At 41.2% G+C, this 20,928-nt stretch overlaps 1 protein-coding gene across 5 annotated transcripts in view; it reads left to right on the top strand.

Moving 5' to 3' along the window:
- LOC126092061 (serine palmitoyltransferase 2) overlaps positions 1-20,928 on the top strand; it is a 402,429-nt gene that overhangs the window by 355,126 nt on the left and 26,375 nt on the right. For all 5 annotated transcript variants that reach the window (XM_049907469.1, XM_049907473.1, XM_049907472.1 and 2 more), the window contains exons 7-10: positions 5,722-5,885; positions 5,963-6,124; positions 6,227-6,353; positions 11,356-11,491. In XM_049907469.1, coding sequence (XP_049763426.1) covers positions 5,722-5,885; positions 5,963-6,124; positions 6,227-6,353; positions 11,356-11,491 — 589 coding nt within the window. The remainder of the gene's footprint in view (positions 1-5,721; positions 5,886-5,962; positions 6,125-6,226; positions 6,354-11,355; positions 11,492-20,928) is intronic.

Below are 20,928 nucleotides of genomic sequence, written 5' to 3'. Positions count from 1 at the left end.
AAACCAAAATATTTTAGTTTTTGAGAGGGAACTATATATATATATATATATATAGTTTGGTACAGATTTATTGATGACATCTTCATGATCTGGACTCACAGTGAAGAAGAACTCCAGAATTTCCTCTCCAACCTCAACTCCTTTGGTTCCATCAGATTCACCTGGTCCTACTCCAAATCCCATGCCACTTTCCTTGATGTTGACCTTCACCTGTCCAATGGCCAGCTTCACACGTCCGTCCACATCAAACCCACCAACAAGCAACAGTACCTCCATTACGACAGCTGCCACCCATTCCACATCAAACGGTCCCTTCCCTACAGCCTAGGTCATCGTGGCAAACGAATCTGCTCCAGTCCGGAATCCCTGAACCATTACACCAACAACCTGACAACAGCTTTCGCATCCCGCAACTACCCTCCCGACCTAGTACAGAAGCAAATAACCAGAGCCACTTCCTCATCCTCTCAAACCCAGAACCTCCCACAGAAGAACCACAAAAGTGCCCCACTTGTGGCAGGATACTTTCCGGGACTGGATCAGATTCTGAATGTGGCTCTCCAGCAGGGATACGACTTCCTCAAATTCTGCCCTGAAATGAGATCCATCCTTCATGAAATCCTCCCCACTCCACCAAGACTGTCTTTCCGCCGTCCACCTAACCTTCGTAACCTCTTAGTTCATCCCTATGAAATCCCCAAACCACCTTCCCTACCCTCTGGCTCCTACCCTTGTAACCGCCCCCGGTGTAAAACCTGTCCCATGCACCCTCCCACCACCACCTACTCCAGTCCTGTAACCCGGAAGGTGTACACAATCAAAGGCAGAGCCACGTGTGAAAGCACCCACGTGATCTACCAACTGACCTGCCTACACTGTGATGCATTCTATGTGGGAATGACCAGCAACAAACTGTCCATTCACATGAATGGACACAGGCAGACAGTGTTTGTTGGTAATGAGGATCACCCTGTGGCTAAACATGCCTTGGTGCACGGCCAGCACATCTTGGCACAGTGTTACACCGTCCGGGTTATCTGGATACTTCCCACTAACACCAACCTGTCAGAACTCCGGAGATGGGAACTTGCCCTTCAGCATATCCTCTCTTCTCGCTATCCGCCAGGCCTCAATCTCCGCTAATTCCTAATTTCAATCTGCCGCCGCTCATACCTCACCTGTCTTTCAACATCATCTTTGCCTCTATACTTCCGTCCCGACTGACATCTCTGCTCAAACTCTTTGCCTTTACAAATGTCTGCTTGTGTCTTGTATGTATGGATGGATATGTGTGTGTGTGCGAGTGTATACCTGTCCTTTTTTCCCCCTAAGGTAAGTCTTTCCGCTCCCGGGATTGGGATGACTCCTTACCCTCTCCCTTAAAACCCATATCCTTTCGTCTTTCCCTCTCCTTCCCTCTTTCCTGATGAGGCAACAGTTTGTTGCGAAAGCTTGAGTTTTGTGTGTATGTTTGTGTTTATTTGTGTGTCTATCGACCTGCCAGCGCTTTTGTTGGGTAAGTCTCATCATCTTTCTTTTTAAATATATTTTTCCCACGTGGAATGTTTCCCTCTATTATATATATATATATATATATATATATATATATATATATATATATATATATATATATATATATATATATATATATAATAGAGGGAAACATTCCATGTGGGAAAAATATATTTAAAAAGATAAAATATATATATATAATAGAGGGAAACATTCCATGTGGGAAAAATATATTTAAAAAGAAAGATGATGAGACTTACCAAACAAAAGCCCTGGCAGGTCGATAGACACACAAAATTCTAGCTTTCGCAACCAACGGTTGCCTCGTCAGGAAAGAGGGAAGGAGAGGGAAAGACGAAAGGATGTGGGTTTTAAGGGAGAGGGTAAGGAGTCATTCCAATCCCGGGAGCGGAAAGACTTACCTTAGGGGGAAAAAAGGACAGGTACGCGCGCGCGCCCACACACACACACACACACACACACACACACACACACACACACACACATATATCCATCCGCACATACACAGACACAAGCAGACATTTGTAAAGGCAAAGAGTTTGGGCAGAGATGTCAGTCGAGGCGGAAGTACAGAGGCAAAGATGTTGTTGAAAGACAGGTGAGGTATGAGCGGCGGCAAATTGAAATTAGAAATTAGCGGAGATTGAGGCCTGGCGTATAGCGAGAAGAGATGATATGCTGAAGGGCAAGTTCCCATCTCCGGAGTTCTGACAGGTTGGTGTTAGTGGGAAGTATCCAGATAACCCGGACGGTGTAACACTGTGCCAAGATGTGCTGGCCGTGCACCAAGGCATGTTTAGCCACAGGGTGATCCTCATTACCAACAAACACTGTCTGCCTGTGTACATTCATGCGAATGGAAAGTTTGTTGCTGGTCATTCCCACATAGAAAGCTTCATAGTGTAGGCAGGTCAGTTGGTAAATCACGTGGGTGCTTTCACACGTGGCTCTGCCTTTGATCGTGTACACCTTCCAGGTTACAGGACTGGAGTAGGTGGTGGTTAATCCTACTCCCAACATCACCACTGCTGAAGCCCAGGCTATCCGTGATCCGAAGGCTGACCGATCCATCGTCATTCTTCAGGCGGACAAGGGTTCCACGACCATGGTACTTGATCGTCAGGAATATGTGGCTGAGGGACTGCGTCAGCTTTCAGACAACACTACATACAAAGTTTGCCAAGGTAATCCCATTCCTGATGTCCAGGCGGAGCTTCAAGGAATCCTCAGAACCTTAGGCCCCCTACAAAACCTTTCACCTGACTCCATCAACCTCCTGACCCCACCAACACCCCTCACCCCTACCTTCTACCTTCTTCCTAAAATTCACAAACCCAATCATCCCGGCTGTCCCATTGTAGCTGGTTACCAAGCCCCCACAGAACGTATCTCTGCCTATGTAGATAAACACCTTCAACCCATTACATGCAGTCTCCCATCCTTCATCAAAGACACCAACCACTTTCTCGAACGCCTGGAATCCTTACCCAGTCTGTTACCCCCGGAAACCATCCTTGTAACCATTGATGCCACTTCCTTACACACAAATATTCCGCATGTCCAGGGCCTTGCTGCGATGGAGCACTTCCTTTCATGCTGATCACCTGCCACCCTACCTAAAACCTCTTTCCTCATTACCTTAGCCAGCTTCATCCTGACCCACAACTTCTTCATTTTCGAAGGCCAGACATACCAACAATTAAAGGGAACAGCCATGGGTACCAGGATGGCCCCCTCGTACACCAACCTATTCATGGGTCGCTTAGAGGAAGCCTTCTTGGTTACCCAGGCCTGCCAACCCAAAGTTTGGTACAGATTTATTGATGACATCTTCATGATCTGGACTCACAGTGAAGAACAACTCCAGAATTTCCTCTCCAACCTCAACTCCTTTGGTTCCATCAGATTCACCTGGTCCTACTCCAAATCCCATGCCACTTTCCTTGACGTTGACCTCCACCTGTCCAATGGCCAGCTTCACACGTCCGTCCACATCAAACCCACCAACAAGCAACATTACCTCCATTATGACAGCTGCCACCCATTCCACATCAAACGGTCCCTTCCCTACAGCCTAGGTCTTCGTGGCAAACGAATCTGCTCCAGTCCGGAATCCCTGAACCATTACACCAACAACCAGAAAACAGCTTTCGCATCCTGCAACTACCCTCCCGACCTGGTACAGAAGCAAATAACCAGAGCCACTTCCTCATCTCCTCAAACCCAGAACCTCCCACAGCAGAACCCCAAAAGTGCCCCACTTGTGACAGGATACTTTCCGGGACTGGATCAGACTCTGAATGTGGCTCTCCAGCAGGGATACGACTTCCTCAAATCCTGCCCTGAAATGAGATCCATCCTTCATGGAATCCTCCCCACTCCACCAAGAGTGTCTTTCCGCTGTCCACCTAACCTTCGTAACCTCTTAGTTCATCCCTATGAAATCCCCAAACCACCTTCCCTACCCTCTGGCTCCTACCCTTGTAACTGCCCCCGGTGTAAAACCTGTCCCATGCACCCTCCCAGCACCACCTACTCCAGTCCTGTAACCCGGAAGGTGTACACGATCAAAGGCAGAGCCACGTGTGAAAGTACCCACGTGATTTACCAACTGACCTGCCTACACTGTGATGCATTCTATGTGGGAATGACCAGCAACAAACAGTCCATTCGCATGAATGGATACAAGCAGACAGTGTTTGTTGGTAATGAGGAGCACCCTGTGGCTAAACATGCCTTGGTGCACGGCCAGCACATCTTGGCACAGTGTTACACCGTCCGGGTTATCTGGATACTTCCCACTAACACCAACCTATTAGAACTCCGGAGATGGGAACTTGCCCTTCAGTATATCCTCTCTTCTCGTTATCCGCCAGGCCTCAATCTCCGCTAATTTCTAATTTCAATTTGCCGCCGCTCATACCTCACCTGTCTTTCAACATCATCTTTGCCTCTGTACTTCCGCCTCGACTGACATCTCTGCCCAAACTCTTTGCCTTTACAAATGTCTGCTTGTGTCTGTGTATGTGCGGATGGATATGTGTGTGTGTGTGTGTGTGTGTGTGTGTGTGTGTGTGTGTGTATACCCGTCCTTTTTTTCCCCTAAGGTAAGTCTTTCCGCTCCCGGGATTGGAATGACTCCTTACCCTCTCCCTTAAAACCCACATCCTTTCGTCTTTTCCTCTCCTTCCCTCTTTCCTGACGAAGCAACCGTTTGTTGCGAAAGATGAAATTGCCCTAATTTAAGAAGTTCAAGTTGCTATTGGAAAATTTCTTTGTAGCGAAAATCACTCAGCTAGTATAAAATATGTTTTGTACATACTATTGTATGAAAACAATTTTATGTAAGTTACCTCCCTTGATATTTTTGCTTTCTGCATCAGTACTTGACAGATGCACTAAAATCCATCACAATCCGTATGTATTTATTTACTTTTATTTGCAAGCAAACATCTCTTGCAATTTCCATTTGCTCCATATACACCAAAATCTTCTCTGTTCCTCCATCTATTTGCTTCAAGTGTGTCATTCTAGAAATTTTTATTACCAAATTCATTAGCTATGGATTACTGTGGTAATTTTGTTAAAGTGCTCATGTCTCTTTACCTTTGTGTGACAATGAAAATAATTTGTGCAACTTTAAGAAGGTAGAACGGCTTGCCATTATGTTCCTTCAGGATGCAAAATTCCAAGTACTCCATGTAGGTCCATATAGAAGTCAAATTAACTTTCCAATTTTCGCAGCTATTAGAGCCTTCTTCGGAGAGGGGAGAGGGATTGATAGAGGAAGGTTGGATTGGGTGAAATGTCATTCAGGCCTCACAATGAAAGGGACTTCCATGTTGATGAAGATAAATATAACAGCTGCGAGTCAGTTCTTGCAGAGCAGTTGCAATCATATTTAATCAAAAAACTGTAAGAAAAAGTCTTAAGCCACAAAAGTCTATGTCTTTGTCAGAATATTGGCCAAAATAGAAAGTAGCAGATCAATTTTGCATTAATTCATGGTACAGTCCTTGTCATGTGGGGAAACTATTTTAATGTATCTAACATATACAATTTTTAATTAAATTGGTGTATTTCAGTGACTCATTATCTTCAAATCCATCAAAATGAACTGAAAAGTTTGACTTTGAGACTTGCTTTGATTCATTATTTCTAAACAAACTATTTTAATTTTTTTCCCAGATGTGAAACATTTGGAAAAGTTGCTGGAAGATGCCGTTGTTTATGGACAGCCTAGAACATACAGACCATGGAGAAAAATATTGATAGTCGTGGAAGGAGTTTTTAGCATGGAGGGATCAGTAGTACACCTGCCAGAAATCATAAGATTGAAAAAGAAATACAAGGTATAAAATTATGAATTTTGAAATATTTTTCTTTTCACATTTTTCACAAAAATGTTCATGTTATTGTCAATTTTTAGGCTTACTTATACTTGGATGAAGCACACAGTATAGGAGCGATGGGAGAAAGAGGAAGAGGGGTGTTAGATTACTATGGCTGTGACCCAAAAGATGTTGATATTCTCATGGGGACATTCACTAAAAGTTTTGGTTCTGCTGGAGGATATATAGCGGGATCAAAGGTGAGATTATCTGTTTTATTAGTAAAAAATGATGAAAGGAAGCATTAATCCATAAGTCGAAAATGCTGTTTTGTAATACAATTTCTATATTTTCATTGGCAGAAACTTATCAGTTATCTTCGTGTGCACAGTCATGCTGCATGTTATGCAGCATCAATGTCACCACCTGTTATTCAGCAGATACTCACCTCAATGAAAATAATAATGGGAGAAGATGGCAGCAGTGAAGGTGAGAGAATTTAATACACCCTACTATATGTGCATCAGAAATCAAATTTTGTGGAAGTCCTTGTATAAAGAAATATTCTAAAAAGGAAATACTATATTAGCGAACTAAAAATATGTAAAGGAGGCATATCTGGAAACCTAGTCATTGCTTAAAAATATGAATTGCATATAGGGTTATAAATGTAAATCTGCTTAGTTAGTTAGTTCAATGGATCATTTTGCATGACAACTCATAATGCCGTGGAATGAAGTCATTTTACGTTCGTGTCACAAATTAATTTGTACATATGGTTACCTTCTGAACATTTTTTAGTAAAGAAAGAAATATCAAAAATTAAATGGGAAAATTGGGGTTGATATATTGGTGAAGTAGAATGGAAGACAAAACAAAGCATACAAAATTATGAAGCACTTGAATAAACAAGAGTGAGATACTTTACAACTAAATATAATTTCTCAAAAATGGTAAAGTACTTTAAATGTGCATGGACTGATAATGAAGAAGAACCAGAAGTAAACACTAAAACCAATGACTATATAGATTCATAACAGTGGGAGAACTGTGAAAGTGATCAAGAAACAAAAAGTCACACGGCACTGATAATATAGAGCTGATTAACTATTTGCCTATCGGGTAAACCATAGAATTTCAATTGTTTTGAGTGTTTGTTGGTCAAGCAGATGTGCCAGATGAATAGAATGAAGCTTTTCCCATGACCTACTTATGAAGGAGGTTGTAAAACGCAATGCGCACACTACTGAAGAATAAGTGTGTTGAATTCTTCCTACAAACTGGATGCTAAAATTATAAACAAGGTGTTAATACCGATAGGGGAAGCACTGTGTTAGAGGTACAAAATAATTTTGGAAAATGTGGGTCGTGTTGTGATTGTTTTTCACTTTGTCACAAGTAACTGAGAAAAGAAGAGAATTTAGCTTTCCAACTCATTACAGTTTTGTTGATCATGAAAAGCTGTTTGACAAGGTAACATTGTAGGCCATTGCAACCCCTGTAGGAAATCGTCTTGTCTTCTGTTCAAGTTGTCTACACCCGTGGTCCAGCGATAAATAGTGCATCGTCTGAATGTGATGTCTTGCTTTTGAAACCACTCATTGCCTTAATTTTTATAATGCCTTTCATCTCGGTGCTGAAGTCCTAAGTGTAATGGTAGCACAGCTACAATGCCTTTCACTTTCTGACACATTGGTAATAGCAATTAGTCCAGTGACATTTTGTGACAGATTTCTTGGCAGACTGTCTGCCTTTGAACACTGCTTCTGCCAGGGCTCTCCAGCGCCCACTTGCTGGCTCCAGGGAATGGCTGTGTTCCCTTGGATCAGCTACTGCTCATTGCTTCGGAGAGTATAAAGTGCGTTACTGTTGTTGAATGATGCACACATGTCTGCTTGTGTCTGTATATGTGTGGATGGATATGTGTGTGTGTGTGCGCGAGTGTATACCCGTCCTTTTTTCCCCCTAAGGTAAGTCTTTCCGCTCCCGGGACTGGAATGACTCCTTACCCTCTCCCTTAAAACCCACATCCTTTCGTCTTTCCCTCTCCTTCCCTCTTTCCTGATGAGGCAACAGTTTGTTGCGAAAGCTTGAATTTTGTGTGTATGTTTGTGTTCGTTTGTGTGTCTGTCGACCTGCCAGCACTTTCATTTGGTAAGTCACATCATCTTTGTTTTTAGGTATATTTTTCCTTCGTGGAATGTTTCCTTCTATTATAATCTATCTACTCAGCTATGTATATTGAAATGAGAGTGTGTTTACTGCAGAAATGCCTTGTCCACACAGTTGTTAAGTGCAAACTTTCTAAAGCAACAGGTGGTTTCAAAATCGGTTCCAATTTTACTGGAAGTCTGTATCTTATCTGCTTTTAGTACTACTTTAATTTAGTTACTAAGCCACAAGTAAGTGACAGATCTTAACCCCCCCCCCCCCCCCCCCCCATGTCATGTGTCTCCTGGTGCCCTGGTAGAAGTAGTCATAGTTGTCTGCTTTGTGAATACCAGCTTACATCACCAATAAAACAAGAGACTCTCTGAACAGCTTCAAAGCAACTGTCATTGACAAAATTCTATATTTTGTTCATGATCTCAGTATCAAACAAGATGGGATAAATCACAGACAAAATGAATAAGCTTGTCAGTATGCATCACCTGTGGTAAATCTGAGGGTGTAAAACATGTGAAAGTGCACAACTGCACATTTGCCTATTTCCTCTGTTTAGTTTTTGCTTCTGTAATCATACATTCAATTTTTCCTTATGAATACACACACTGATTTATTACTCTGTGTTATCAGTTATTGTTCTATTATCCATGATATCTCTACATTTTGGTGGTACTCCTGACATTATAGTTGTGTATGACCCAAGACCAGACGTAGAAGCAGCCTACTGAGGTCAGCATTGCATAATAGTTTACTATTTATTGACATTTCGAACAAGATCCTTTTGCACCCATTTCTAATTTTGCAAAATAAATTCTCATCCCAAGCTGAATAGGATAATTCTGCAACTCATCTACATTTTTCAGTGGTGTACTCTACAGTCGATTTGAAGCTGCCCCACTAGATTGTCATCTGGTTGCGAAGCTCCATTGAGGGCTCATTGGAGCAGGCAGTGGTTAGCAGTGATGACATTGTGAGCTGCCCATGAAGTTCTTCATAATGCTAGTGGAGTTGAGACTTGGCAATATTAGTGACTATATTTGGCACCTCGTGATTCTTCACTCGCTCTGAAGAGTCGGTGATGGTCGATCCTGCCACATTGTTGTAATATTCTCTTTTCACACTGGTGAAGTAATCTGAACAGTCCATCACACGTATATGATGTCGGGATCGTAAATTTAAATTTTCAACCGTGGTGAGGTCATTCTGCACTTAAAGTTCGACGGTTTTTATTTCATGTTGTGAACTGTTCTACATTATCTACCACCAGAGCAATGACAGAGAGCTAAATGAAACTTACATTTACTCAATGCTTGTCACGTGATCTAAGGAAAGGCTAGTTGTTTGTTCAGATCTTGTTGGATTACCGATGTGTATCACTAAAGTATTTGCCTTTTTTCTCTGCAAATAGCCAGAATTTTAATTCTCGACCTTCTTCTGTTATTCAATAAGCTACTTTTAATGTTGTTCGTTCACTCACAAGAGGTTTTTTATCCGTATTTGCTACAGATGCACATGACCAGTGAATCAGGGAAAATGAAATGTTGAATGTTTCCCCATGTAGAATACGCACATTTACCGTGGTATCTGATTTCCAAGACAACAGGAAAAGCCCACTAACAAGTCGACAGTGGGAGGCTGGTGATGTGGGCAGAACTCTGCAACAATTTCTGTTGATTTAACACTGTGAAGAAAGATAAATTTGTCACACAGTGTATTACTCAACAATCGAATACACAGTGAGCGGTTTCGACCACAAGATGTTACATTTAGATGATGTGTTGTTACTGCTAGTCTTTGGGTGTAGATGTAGCATAACACCTTGAACAAAAGAAATGGCTTCCTGTTGGAACTACAGTAGCCTACAGTGTTGTCAGATTGTGCAGATTGCTGAACAAATCTATCAGAGAGGTCGTGTTATTTATCTTGTGTTGTGATTGACACAACTTAGACTCTGTGGCAGCCTGCTGCTGGCTGGTTTGTATGTCAAAATGTGTTCCATAAAACATAATTTATGGAAAGAAACCTTAAATAAACATGACAACATAATTGCTGCTGTGTGGTTGCAAATGCTGGACACGAACATCTGATCAATTACAATGAATCAAACTTATCAATGACAAAGTTACTCCACATCGTAGCAGGATATTCATTACCGAGCCATATATGAAACACTGATATAAGACAAGAACTAACTGTTGAACCCATTACAACTGTAACTGAACAATATAACTGAACTGAAAAGAGCATGTCAAATGCATTTCTAATAATAGGATGAATAAAGTTACAATACTATATAACCCAACAGAAAAGGAAAAATTTTGGGCTTCCCTTAACAAGATGCCATAAGAAATTCTGAGTTGAAACAGCCCAAAATGCTGAATCTGAAGAAATCGCCGATGCCAAGTATGGTGACCTTGAGTAAATATTGTAAAACACATTACAACCCACTTTTTTTTTTATTTATTTATTTATTTTTTTTTTCTCCAGACGTTTAGTGAACTACCTTGCCTTCCTGTAGGTTGGGAACGGAAAGGACAACTTAATCATTGTAATCAAACGTATGTACATGTGCGTAATACATCTTTGGTCCAAATTTGTCCTTTTTCTGCCCATCAGTATCAAAATTGTGTATTAATGATAATGGCAGTGACAAATATCTGTTAGTTTTTTATTCATCCAGCACTGATTTTCATTTGTGCAATTTGCACAAGGGATTTGTGGTTGAAATACCTTCCAGTAGTTTGTGTAAAGCAGCTAGCCACTTATGTCAGGTAGTGATGTCCTCTCTGCCCTTATTGGCATGAGTTGCTCTTCCTTTTTAAATGTTCCCACATGAAAGTTGCCTGTCAATAACATCATTACTCGGTCAAGGCATGAAGCCTCAAAAAGTGTGTGAGAAGTTATTAATTTTGCGAAGTGTCATAGAACCATTAATTATTCTAGTCAGTGTGTACTAACTTGAGTTAGTCATATATCGAGAGAAATATGTATGTTATCCTAGTACTCCTCCCTCCTCGATAACAGTTCAAAGTAATTCCTCAGCCCATTGATACTCCCCTTATTACAAGGGGAATAGCAATGAGCTGAGGTGTGAATTGAAACGTGTTTTTACAATTTTTATCCCGCTACACACTTTACTTTTGTGGAACATGGGGCAGATGAGAAGTGATTTTAAGCATTAATTATTGCAGTAAATTGGTAATTATTTGACGGAGAACTGTAAATGCAATTGAAAAATGGTATGATCTTTGTTATATAAGATGTCTCGCTACACAGACTTCAGTTACAAGATATTTTAAAAACATGCTTGTCTGTCTGGTTTCAGGAATGAGACGCGTCAAGCAGCTGGCAAATAACACGAGATATTTTCGCCGTAGATTAAAACAAATGGGAGTTATTATTTATGGTAATGAAGATTCACCTGTTGTCCCATTACTGGTGTACATGTTCTCAAAAATTGGGTAAGCAAAGCTAAACAACACTGTCCCTATAACTTAAAACTATTGTAAATTTGTGTTGTTCATGATTTAATAATTGAGCAGTCCTTATCATATTATAAAGAAATGTTTTGTTAGAAGCTTCCTGTCTTAGGAGTGAGGAGACAATGGCAAAAAAAGAGAATATGAAGGAAAAGAGCATATGAAAAATACTTTAAAGGTAGCTTGATAGCGGAAAGTTGTGAGCATTCAGTTTGATTTAAAATATTCTGCTGTCAACAAATCAGTGTGATACCTGCATTGAGCTTTGCTTGGTGAAATATTAGAAATGTCAGTAAATAGAGGAGAAGTCTAGGAACAATCGACTTGTAAAAGAAGATGAAACTGAAAAAGGAGGTTGAGATCTGAGGTCTACTACAGAATGTCATCGACATATTGACTGTCTTCGTGAACATGAGAAAATTATTGTTGAAGGCAACAGTAAATGATACATTCAGTACTATTGATTATTTCATTTGTAAACCCACAGGCCTCTTCAAAATTAAAAAGAAAAATAGCATTTGCAAAAGATTTTCTTGGCATACATAGCAGAAATCTCACTTGCTTGTCAACAGTCACTAGCTGGCATTTGTCAAGGAATGTTTGACAGTAGTCCACTCTCTCTTTTGTATCTACATTAATGTAGTTGAATCAAATGTTTCAATAAAATAGTAATAAACGTTTTTTTTAAAAACCCGGAATACTACACTTTACATAAATGTTTTAATCATTTTTGAGGATAGTAGTTGAATTCAGAGGAAGAAGCAGGTATATTGAAGTCAAGGTTGAAATATTCACATGTTGTCTTCATTGGTTTCACAGTTGGAGCTCTAGAACTGTGTTTCTTGCATCATGACTTTCTTATAGAGACGTGTGTGTAAGAAGGTGTGGTGTGGGGTGAGGTGCGGTGGCAAGCAGCAATGTACCATGTGATGCTGCAGCCAGTACTGTCATTGTGACTCATAAGTCTGTAGTGTGTGCTTTGGGGTGCCTTGAATTGATTTCATGTTAGGTTAGGCATGGTGAAGATACTTAGACACTTTAGAGCTCACTATTGGTGTCAAAACACAAACATGACAAGCAACCATGTAGCACAAGACACATTGCTACTTACCATAAGGAACACATTTTAAGTTGCAGACAGGCACAATTAAAAGACTCTTACATAAAGCTTCCAGCCACAGCCTTCATCAGTATAAGAGACACACACCATTCATACGAGGGTATTTCAGAAAGTAAAGATACACCGTACGCCAGAGGAACAGAAGAGTTTTGGTGAGCAAGTTGGCAACACTGGTGTTAACCTTGAACTGTTAGCTTTCTCCTCGCAGGCATTTGGCAGTTGAATGTTGCTTCTGGTTGAAGTAGATCGTGTTTAAAATGGCTGCGCCGATTCAGAATCCCGCCAAATGCGAAGTGCGCTCCGTCATATGTTTTCTTCGTGCAAAAGGTCAGCGACCAGCAGATATGCACAAAGAAATTGTTTCTGTTTATGGGAACATTATGGATCGACAAAATGTAACGAAATGGTGTTGTCATTTCTCTGAAGGTAGGACCGATGTTCATGACGAACAAAGAACAGGTCAGCCATCTGTGATCTCTGATGCCCCTCTTTGGAGAACAGAGGAAGCAATTCGTGCGAATAGATGTCTCACATTGAAAGAATTGCTTCAGATACCGGACGTGTAAATGACAACTCTTTATGATGTAACTGTCAAGTTAGGGTACAGGAAATTGTGTGCGCGCTGGGTTCCAAAACTGTTAACGGAAGAACACAAAAGGAAAAGGATGGGCTTTGCACTCTTGCTTCCTCACACGCTATGCTGAAGCAGGTGATGAGTTCCTTGATCACATTGCGACAGGTGACGAGACGTGGGTTTATCACCATACACCTGAATCCAAGCAACAATCAATGCAATGGCACCATTCGAATTCACCAAAAGCCAAGAAATGCAAAACGTCGATTTCAGCGAAGAAAATCATGGCTTCTGTTTCTTGGGACAGACAAGGCATTCTTCTGTTGGAATTTATGCCTCCTGGAATGATAATTAATGCTGCTGCATATTGCCAGACTTTGAAACGTCTTCGAAGGGCAATTCAAAACAAACACAGGGGAATGCTGATAAGTGGAGTCCGCTTGCTTCATGACAATGCTCGGCCTTACACAGCGCTCGTAACCAAAGCACTACTCAAACAATTCAAATGGGATGTATTGGACCATCCGCCATACAGTCCGGACCTTGCGCCCACCGACTTCCATGTCTTCCATTACCTGAAGTCACATCTTGGTGGAAAATCATTCCACGACGATGAAGAGATCAAAGATGAAATTGGAATGTGGTTCCAACAACAGGCGGCAGCCTTCTATGACTGTGGGATACAAATGCTTGTGCACTGACTTAACAAATGTTTGGATAACGGGGGTGATTATGTCGAAAAATAACAAATAATCCAGTTAATAAGATGCAACCGACGTTTTCTAAATAAATGGTCTATTTAAGGACTGCAAGCCATTGTATCTTTACTTTTCAAAATGCCCTCGTACATACAAGTAAGCACACCCCGTGCACACTTGACTGCCAACAGTTAGCAGTCATGTGAACATGATGTGTGCTTGAGGCTGGCTTGCTTGTGTGTATGAATAGTTTGTCTCTCTCTTTTACTGGTGAAGGTTGTGGCCAAAAACCCTGTAGTACAAAGTGGTCCAAAGCTTTTGAAGTCCCTTATAAAACAAAAGTGGGTGGATAAACACAAAAAATAAAGTACAAGAGGGGCATTGGCGACCTGTGAAGCTGTGTTAACAATGAGGTGTCTGTTTTTTTAAGTCACCATTGTACATACAACTTTCAATTTTCAAATCAAAAGGGGATCCTGTGTTGTATCTCCCAGACAGAAATAGTAGAAAAATAAAGTCATCTTTCATTTGAGCATAACTATGTTCATTCTTGAGTTACAGCACACTGTATAGTACAAGGTAAAAAGCACAAGAGGGAGGCTACAGGATGTGCTTGGTGCATTGCCCAGTATGTCGTGGTTGTTTGATTAACCCATTCCTCATGAACTTTAACCATTATGTGGCTGCATGGGGTCATTCTTTCTATTTGAATTTTCTTTGTGAGCTGCTTAGAATCACAGCTGCCCTGAAGTGATGCATAATCTTGTTCAGCCTGGAAAAACTATTTAAAAAGACAGGCTGCACAATGCGTCATTAGGGCGCAGAAAATGTTTAATCTCCTGCTGCAAAGAGGGTTCATTGTAACAGATCTGAAAAAAGTTCTCTCCTAGTGTCTATGCATTTTAATGGTTGCCACCAAGTCTGAACTAGCACACAGTTTTTGACGTAAAAACATACACTGATGAGCCAATACATTATGACCACCTGCGTAACAGCTCGTATGTCCACCTTTGGCACATGGAACAGCGATGGCGTGTTGTGGCAAGGAAGCAGTAATGCCTTGGTAGGCCGCTAGAGGGAGTTGGCACTACATCTGCACACACAAGTCACCTAATTTCCATAAATTCCAGGATGAAGGAGGTGGGGAGGGGGGGGGGCAGTGAGCTCTGATGCCATGTTCAATCACATCCTAGATATGGCGAGTTAATGGGTTGGGGGAGGGGGGGGGGGAGAGGGAGGCAGTATGTCAATTGAAACTCACCACTGTGTTCCTTGAACTACTCCATCACACTCCTGGCCTTGTGATATGGTGCATTATCTTGTCAAAAAGTGCCTCTGGCATTGGGAAACATGACTGTCATGAATGGGTGTTCGTGGTCTACAACCAGTGTACGATAATCCGTGGCCATCATGATGCCTTGCATGAGCTCCACTGGACCTATGGATGCACACGTGAAGATTCCCCAACCATAATGGAGCCACTACCAGCTTGTCTCTGTCCTGCTGCAGAACAGATATCACGGAGCTGTTCCCCTGGGAGACAATGGATTTGCGCCCTCCCATCGGCACAATGAAGAAGGTATCAGGATTCATTAGACCATGCAACTCTCTGTCACTGTACCAGCATCCAGTGCCAATGGCCATTGTGCCCATTTCAGCTGTAGTTGCCAATGTTTTGTTGTCAACATTGGCACATGCATGTGTTGTCGGCTGCAAAGGTGTTAGGACTGTTCGGTGCACTGTGCGTTCAGACCCACTTGTACTCTGCCCAGCATTAAAATCTGGTGTTAGTTATGCCACAGTTTGCCATCTGTTCTGTCTGCCCGGCAGACATCAGATGTCTGTAATGACGGGTGACCGCCCAACCCCCACAATGTGTAGATGTGGTTCCACCTTGGTTTCACCACGTGTTGGAGACACCGCAGCACTCTTCCAACACCCAAGAAGTCATGCAGTTTCTGAAATGCTTGTGCTGAGCCTCCAGACCATCACAATCTGCCCTTGGTCAAACTCAGATAACCGCGCGCCTTCCTCTTTCTACACACAGATGGCACGCTCATTGATACTGCATGCAATAGTGTGTGTGTGTGTGTGTGTGTGTGTGTGTGTGTGTGTGTGTGTGTGTTTGACTAGCAGTCATTTCTCGTCAAGTGGCGCTGCTATCACCTGGATGGGTTTATTCGATAGTAGGTCAGTGGTTATAATGGTCCGGCTGATTGATGTATACTTAGAAATCGCGACCTGCTGTCTGAAAGCCGTAACATTCACCAGTCAGTAAACAGTAAGAAAGTTAACGCAGTGATTGTCAGTTCAGTATCCTTGCTCAAATACTACAGTTCACCATTATTCAAGAAATTTCACAACTGTTGACTGCACATCATGCTAGAGAGAGAGAGAGAGAGAGAGAGAGAGAGGGGGGGGGGGGGGGGGGAGGAAGGCCCATCAGAAGAAAAAAATTCACAAAAAAGTTCTCTGAGAATCCCAGAACTTCTAGAAATGTAATTTAAACCTAATCTCATTATTTTGCGAACGTCTCGGTGGAAACAAATTATAACATTTCCTCAACATCACTAGAACACCTAAGCATAGGTCCTGATGCTAGTAGATCTGAACTATGACTTCCCGACACACACACACACACACACACACACACACACACACACACACACACACATCTCATGCTCGCAGAATGTGCAGTCATTCCTATTGCTGATCAGCTGAAACATAAGGTAGCCATTCAGCTTTCTGCAGACAACATGGTAATTTTGCTCCTTGACCAATCCTCAACTCTAAATTTACTTCAGTCACTTTCTAGGCTTAGTTTTTTCCAAAAAGTATATAAGTTGAAAATGATCTCATCTGTACTTGTCTTAAGGACAAAAGTAAAGATCTGGCTTTTATAATCCTTAAATGGCTCCTTTACGGTAGGCATATATACAATTCACTGCTCAGTTACACAGTACAATTCACACTCAATTTCATAATTAATTATTAATGAATCTGAAGAATCATACTTCGCTTAGATGCTGGACTAAATCAGCCTTCCGCTCTGTCAAACAGTATAACAAATGAAAATAAGAAAGGCAACTGGCTGAAAATTGAGAACATTTAGGTAACTTTCACACTGTTATGAACACAGTATTGTTTAATTCATTATTTAACAACAAAGTGCTTGTTTTAAACCAGCTTTTGGTGTATTTATGAAGATATGTCTTGGAGGTTGTTGTTTTTTAATGGGAAGTTATAAAATTTAGCTTTTAGATAATTTAGACTATCTCCAAAAATGTTTAAAGTATAGAACTCAATGTTCTACAGCAAGTAGCTATTGTTCTGACAGGCTGTATAAAATTTCAAGATTATTAGAGTACTGGTAGGGTCCAGAAAAATTTGCCTTCATGATAAATGCAAATATAGATGTGAATTCTGCCTCAAAATGCAAAAATGCAAATTGATGCAGTAAACACTATTTCAAAGAGAATTGTAGCAAGATGAATTACCTTATAAAAGATAATTTGAAATAGCTTTATTTTATGCATATAAAGTTCAAAAAGGAAACTGGCTTTGGTCACTGGTATTGCGGAATATCTGGCGAAGGCCAGTTTGGAAGGAGAATGCGTGTAAGAACATCTTCGCAAAATAAAGAGCACACCTATACATGAACACAGTGACATGTCAATGTGGTTGTAAGTTACATTTGGGTTCCACATCAGACTGTGGATGATTGAATCATCTCTAAGATAAATACCGCATATGGCAAATTAGGATTCAACTGTTGGACTAAATACAGAAACGCTTAAATTTGTCTGTTAGCTAAAGTTGGTATTATGCAAAATTGTGGACACACTGATGTGGCAGTTTTAGGTGAGCTGTGTTTTGAACTACTGTTGCATAAGATTTTGATGGGAGTATGGCTTTGACCTGTTTTGTTTACAACATTTCCAACCTCAGTAAGCAGTTGCGCAGTAGTCGTTACCAAATGCTTTGTGTTGTCCATTGCTCATTTTTTTTCTTTCCTTATTTTGAAATGAGCAAAAGAGATTAATCCTGATTCATCATGGATTGGATACAACTATCACAATACCAGAAGGGATCAGTGATCCGTGTGTCGCTTCTGCTTTCGCGAAAACACAGAATACAAGTGTGGGCTGGCTGGCCTCTGAGATGAGTGAGAGACTTGTTAACACCCCCCCCCCCTCCCCCACCCAACCAATCCTTACAAATCATTTATTCATATTTCTTGTTTGTTTTTGCTTGCAGCTGCCTGCTGTGTTTTCGTCGTTGTTGTTGTTGTCGTCTGCGCCATAGTGACCATGCCCATAGGTGTGCGCAGAAAATTTTACAACAGGGGGCAAGATTCAAAACTTATTAATCACTATACAACCGATTTCATGAGTCTGGAAATATACCATAGCTCAAGAACAAAACTTGTCAGAAAATATACTAAATGTTTTGTGTGTCAAACATTAATAGTTTTACTTTTTAAAATTTTTTTGAAGGTAGGTTACTTTAATATCTAAAGGGAAACATATTTTTGAATCATCAGGATGAACATAGGTTCCACCTTTTATGATTTTACAATATGAAATTACATCCCCCACATGATTAAATCCAGCACATCAAATGAGTTAGATAATAAAGCTAGAAGTTTTGTTTGTATACCAATAATGTTACTTTGACACTGAAAATTAAAGATCTAAACTATAAAGAGAAAACTAAAAACTTAAGAAAGTTGTGTTGGTTATTAACAAAACAGCCAGAAGAAATGACAGTGTCAGTAGTATGTAGAAAAATGGGATATAAACTTTAAAAGTGGTTATACAACTTTGATACCACCCATAACACTTATGAATTCTTAAACAGTGGTTATCAAAGTACGAAGTGTTCGGTCTTGCCCACTCGTCTCATATAGGGTGCCTAAAGGATGCTGCTACCGGCTACCGGTAGCTCAGATGGTAGAGCACTTGCCCGCGAAAGGCAAAGGTCCCGCGTTCGAGTCTCGGTCGGGCACACAGTTTTAATCTGCCAGGAAGTTTCATATCAGCGCACACTCCGCTGCAGAGTGAAATCTCATTCTGGAAACATCCCCCAGGCTGTGGCTAAGCCATGTCTCCGCTATATCCTTTCTTTTGGAAGTGCTAGTTCTGCAAGGTTCGCAGGAGAGCTTCTGTAAAGTTTGGAAGGTAGGAGACAAGATACTGGCAGAAGTAAAGCTGTGAGTACCGGGCGTGAGTCGTGCTTCGGTAGCTCAGATGGTAGAGCACTTGCCCGCGAAAGGCAAAGGTCCCGAGTTTGAGTCTCGGTCAGGCGCACAGTTTTAATCTGCCAGGAAGTTTCATTAGTAGTTTTATTTCTATAAAGCAGATTGACAATACTTAATGTTGGCTGTAGAACAGGTGTCGCAAGCAATGGGCGACAGGCAATATAAATCAGAGCCCTGTGATGTATGCAATGTTCAGGCAAATCTATCACCCAGTTTGTGGATCACTACTAACTGTTCTCATAGCACTCTCTGCTAGGCTGCACTAATACTCCGCAAATGCTTTTCACTAATGTCCGGCCGAGGCTGGCAGCAGCGGAGCTTGTATTCAGTTCTTGCAGAGGTTGCTCCTGTCGTGGTGCAGTCCTCGTTAGCAGGCTATTGGCTGACGTCACCGCACTGCCTTCTCTGGTCTTGCGTTCTTCCTCTTTGTTCCGGCGCTTGTGGTTATGCCAGAACACAAAGGACAGCTAAAACAAGCAGAAAGTTACATATATTCAGTGAACTAGATAAAAATCAGTAGTGTCATGTCTCAGTGAGGAACTTGAAACTTTTCAGCACAAGGCAGGAGCAGGTAGAGGAACTCTGGGTCAAGCTCAAAAAAATAGTTGACCAAACGCTGGACAGATATGTACACAGTAGAAAAGTTCACAATGGGAGAGAACCTCCATGGCATACAGTCACTGTAAAGAAACTTCTAAAGAAACAGAGGTTGCTGCATAATAGGTATAAAAAAAGTGTAGGGCTGTATGTAGAGAGATGCTGAACGAAACATGTTTGGCTGTCCAAAGAGCAATGCGTGAAGCCTTCAGTGACTATCAGAGCAGAATATTGTCATGTATTCTTCCACTGAACCCAAAGAAATTCTGGTTATATGTAAAAAATAATGTTCAGTTCCCAATGAATGAATGGGGCAGGAACTGAAATCGAGGGTAGCAAAGCAAAAGCTGAAATGCTTAACTCCATTTTCAAATGTTCCTTTACAAAGGAAAACCCTGGAGGACTGCCCTATTTAATCCTCTTACCACTGAAAAGAGTAATGAAATAAGTATTAGTGTCATTGATGTTGAGAAACAGCTGACTCTGTACTGAATTTGCAGCTGAGTTAGCCCCTCTTCTAACTATAATCTGTCACAGATCCCTCAAACAAAAAACTGTGCCCAGTTCTTGGAAAAAGGCACAGGTTACATCACCTTATAGATGGGTAGTAGAAGTGCCGCAAAACTATTGTCCAGTATCCTTCACATTGATTTGTTGTAGAATCTTAGAACATATTCTGAGCTCCTATTCTGAGCTCCAACATAGTGAGGTATCTTGAACAGAATGGGTTTCGAAAACATCAGTCTTGTGAAAGTCAACTCGCGTTTTCGTCACTTTCCTCACATGACATACTGAAGGCTTTGGACCAAGGCATTCAGGTAGATGCTGTATTTCTTGAATTCCAAAAAACATTTGACTCAATACCACACCTACGTTTATTGTCAAAAGTGCATTCATATGGGGTATGAAGTGAAATTTGTGACTAGATTGAGGACTTTTTGGTAGGTAAGATACAACATGTTATCTTGGGTGGAGAGTCATCATCAGATGTGGAACTAACTACAGATGTGCTCCAGGGAAGTGTGTTTATATCCTTGCTGTTTGTGTTGTTTATTAAGGACCTTGCAGACGAGATTAATAGTAAAGTCACCCTTTTTGGAGATGATGCATTTACCTATGGTGAAGTACTATGTGAAAGGAGTTGCATAAATATTCAGTCAGAGATTTACA

This window comes from Schistocerca cancellata, chromosome 7 (assembly GCF_023864275.1).
Source record: "Schistocerca cancellata isolate TAMUIC-IGC-003103 chromosome 7, iqSchCanc2.1, whole genome shotgun sequence".
Classification (NCBI taxonomy): Eukaryota; Metazoa; Arthropoda; class Insecta; order Orthoptera; family Acrididae; genus Schistocerca; species Schistocerca cancellata.
The sequence above is the reverse complement of the archived record's forward strand: the minus strand, read 5'-3'. Positions and strand labels throughout refer to the sequence as shown.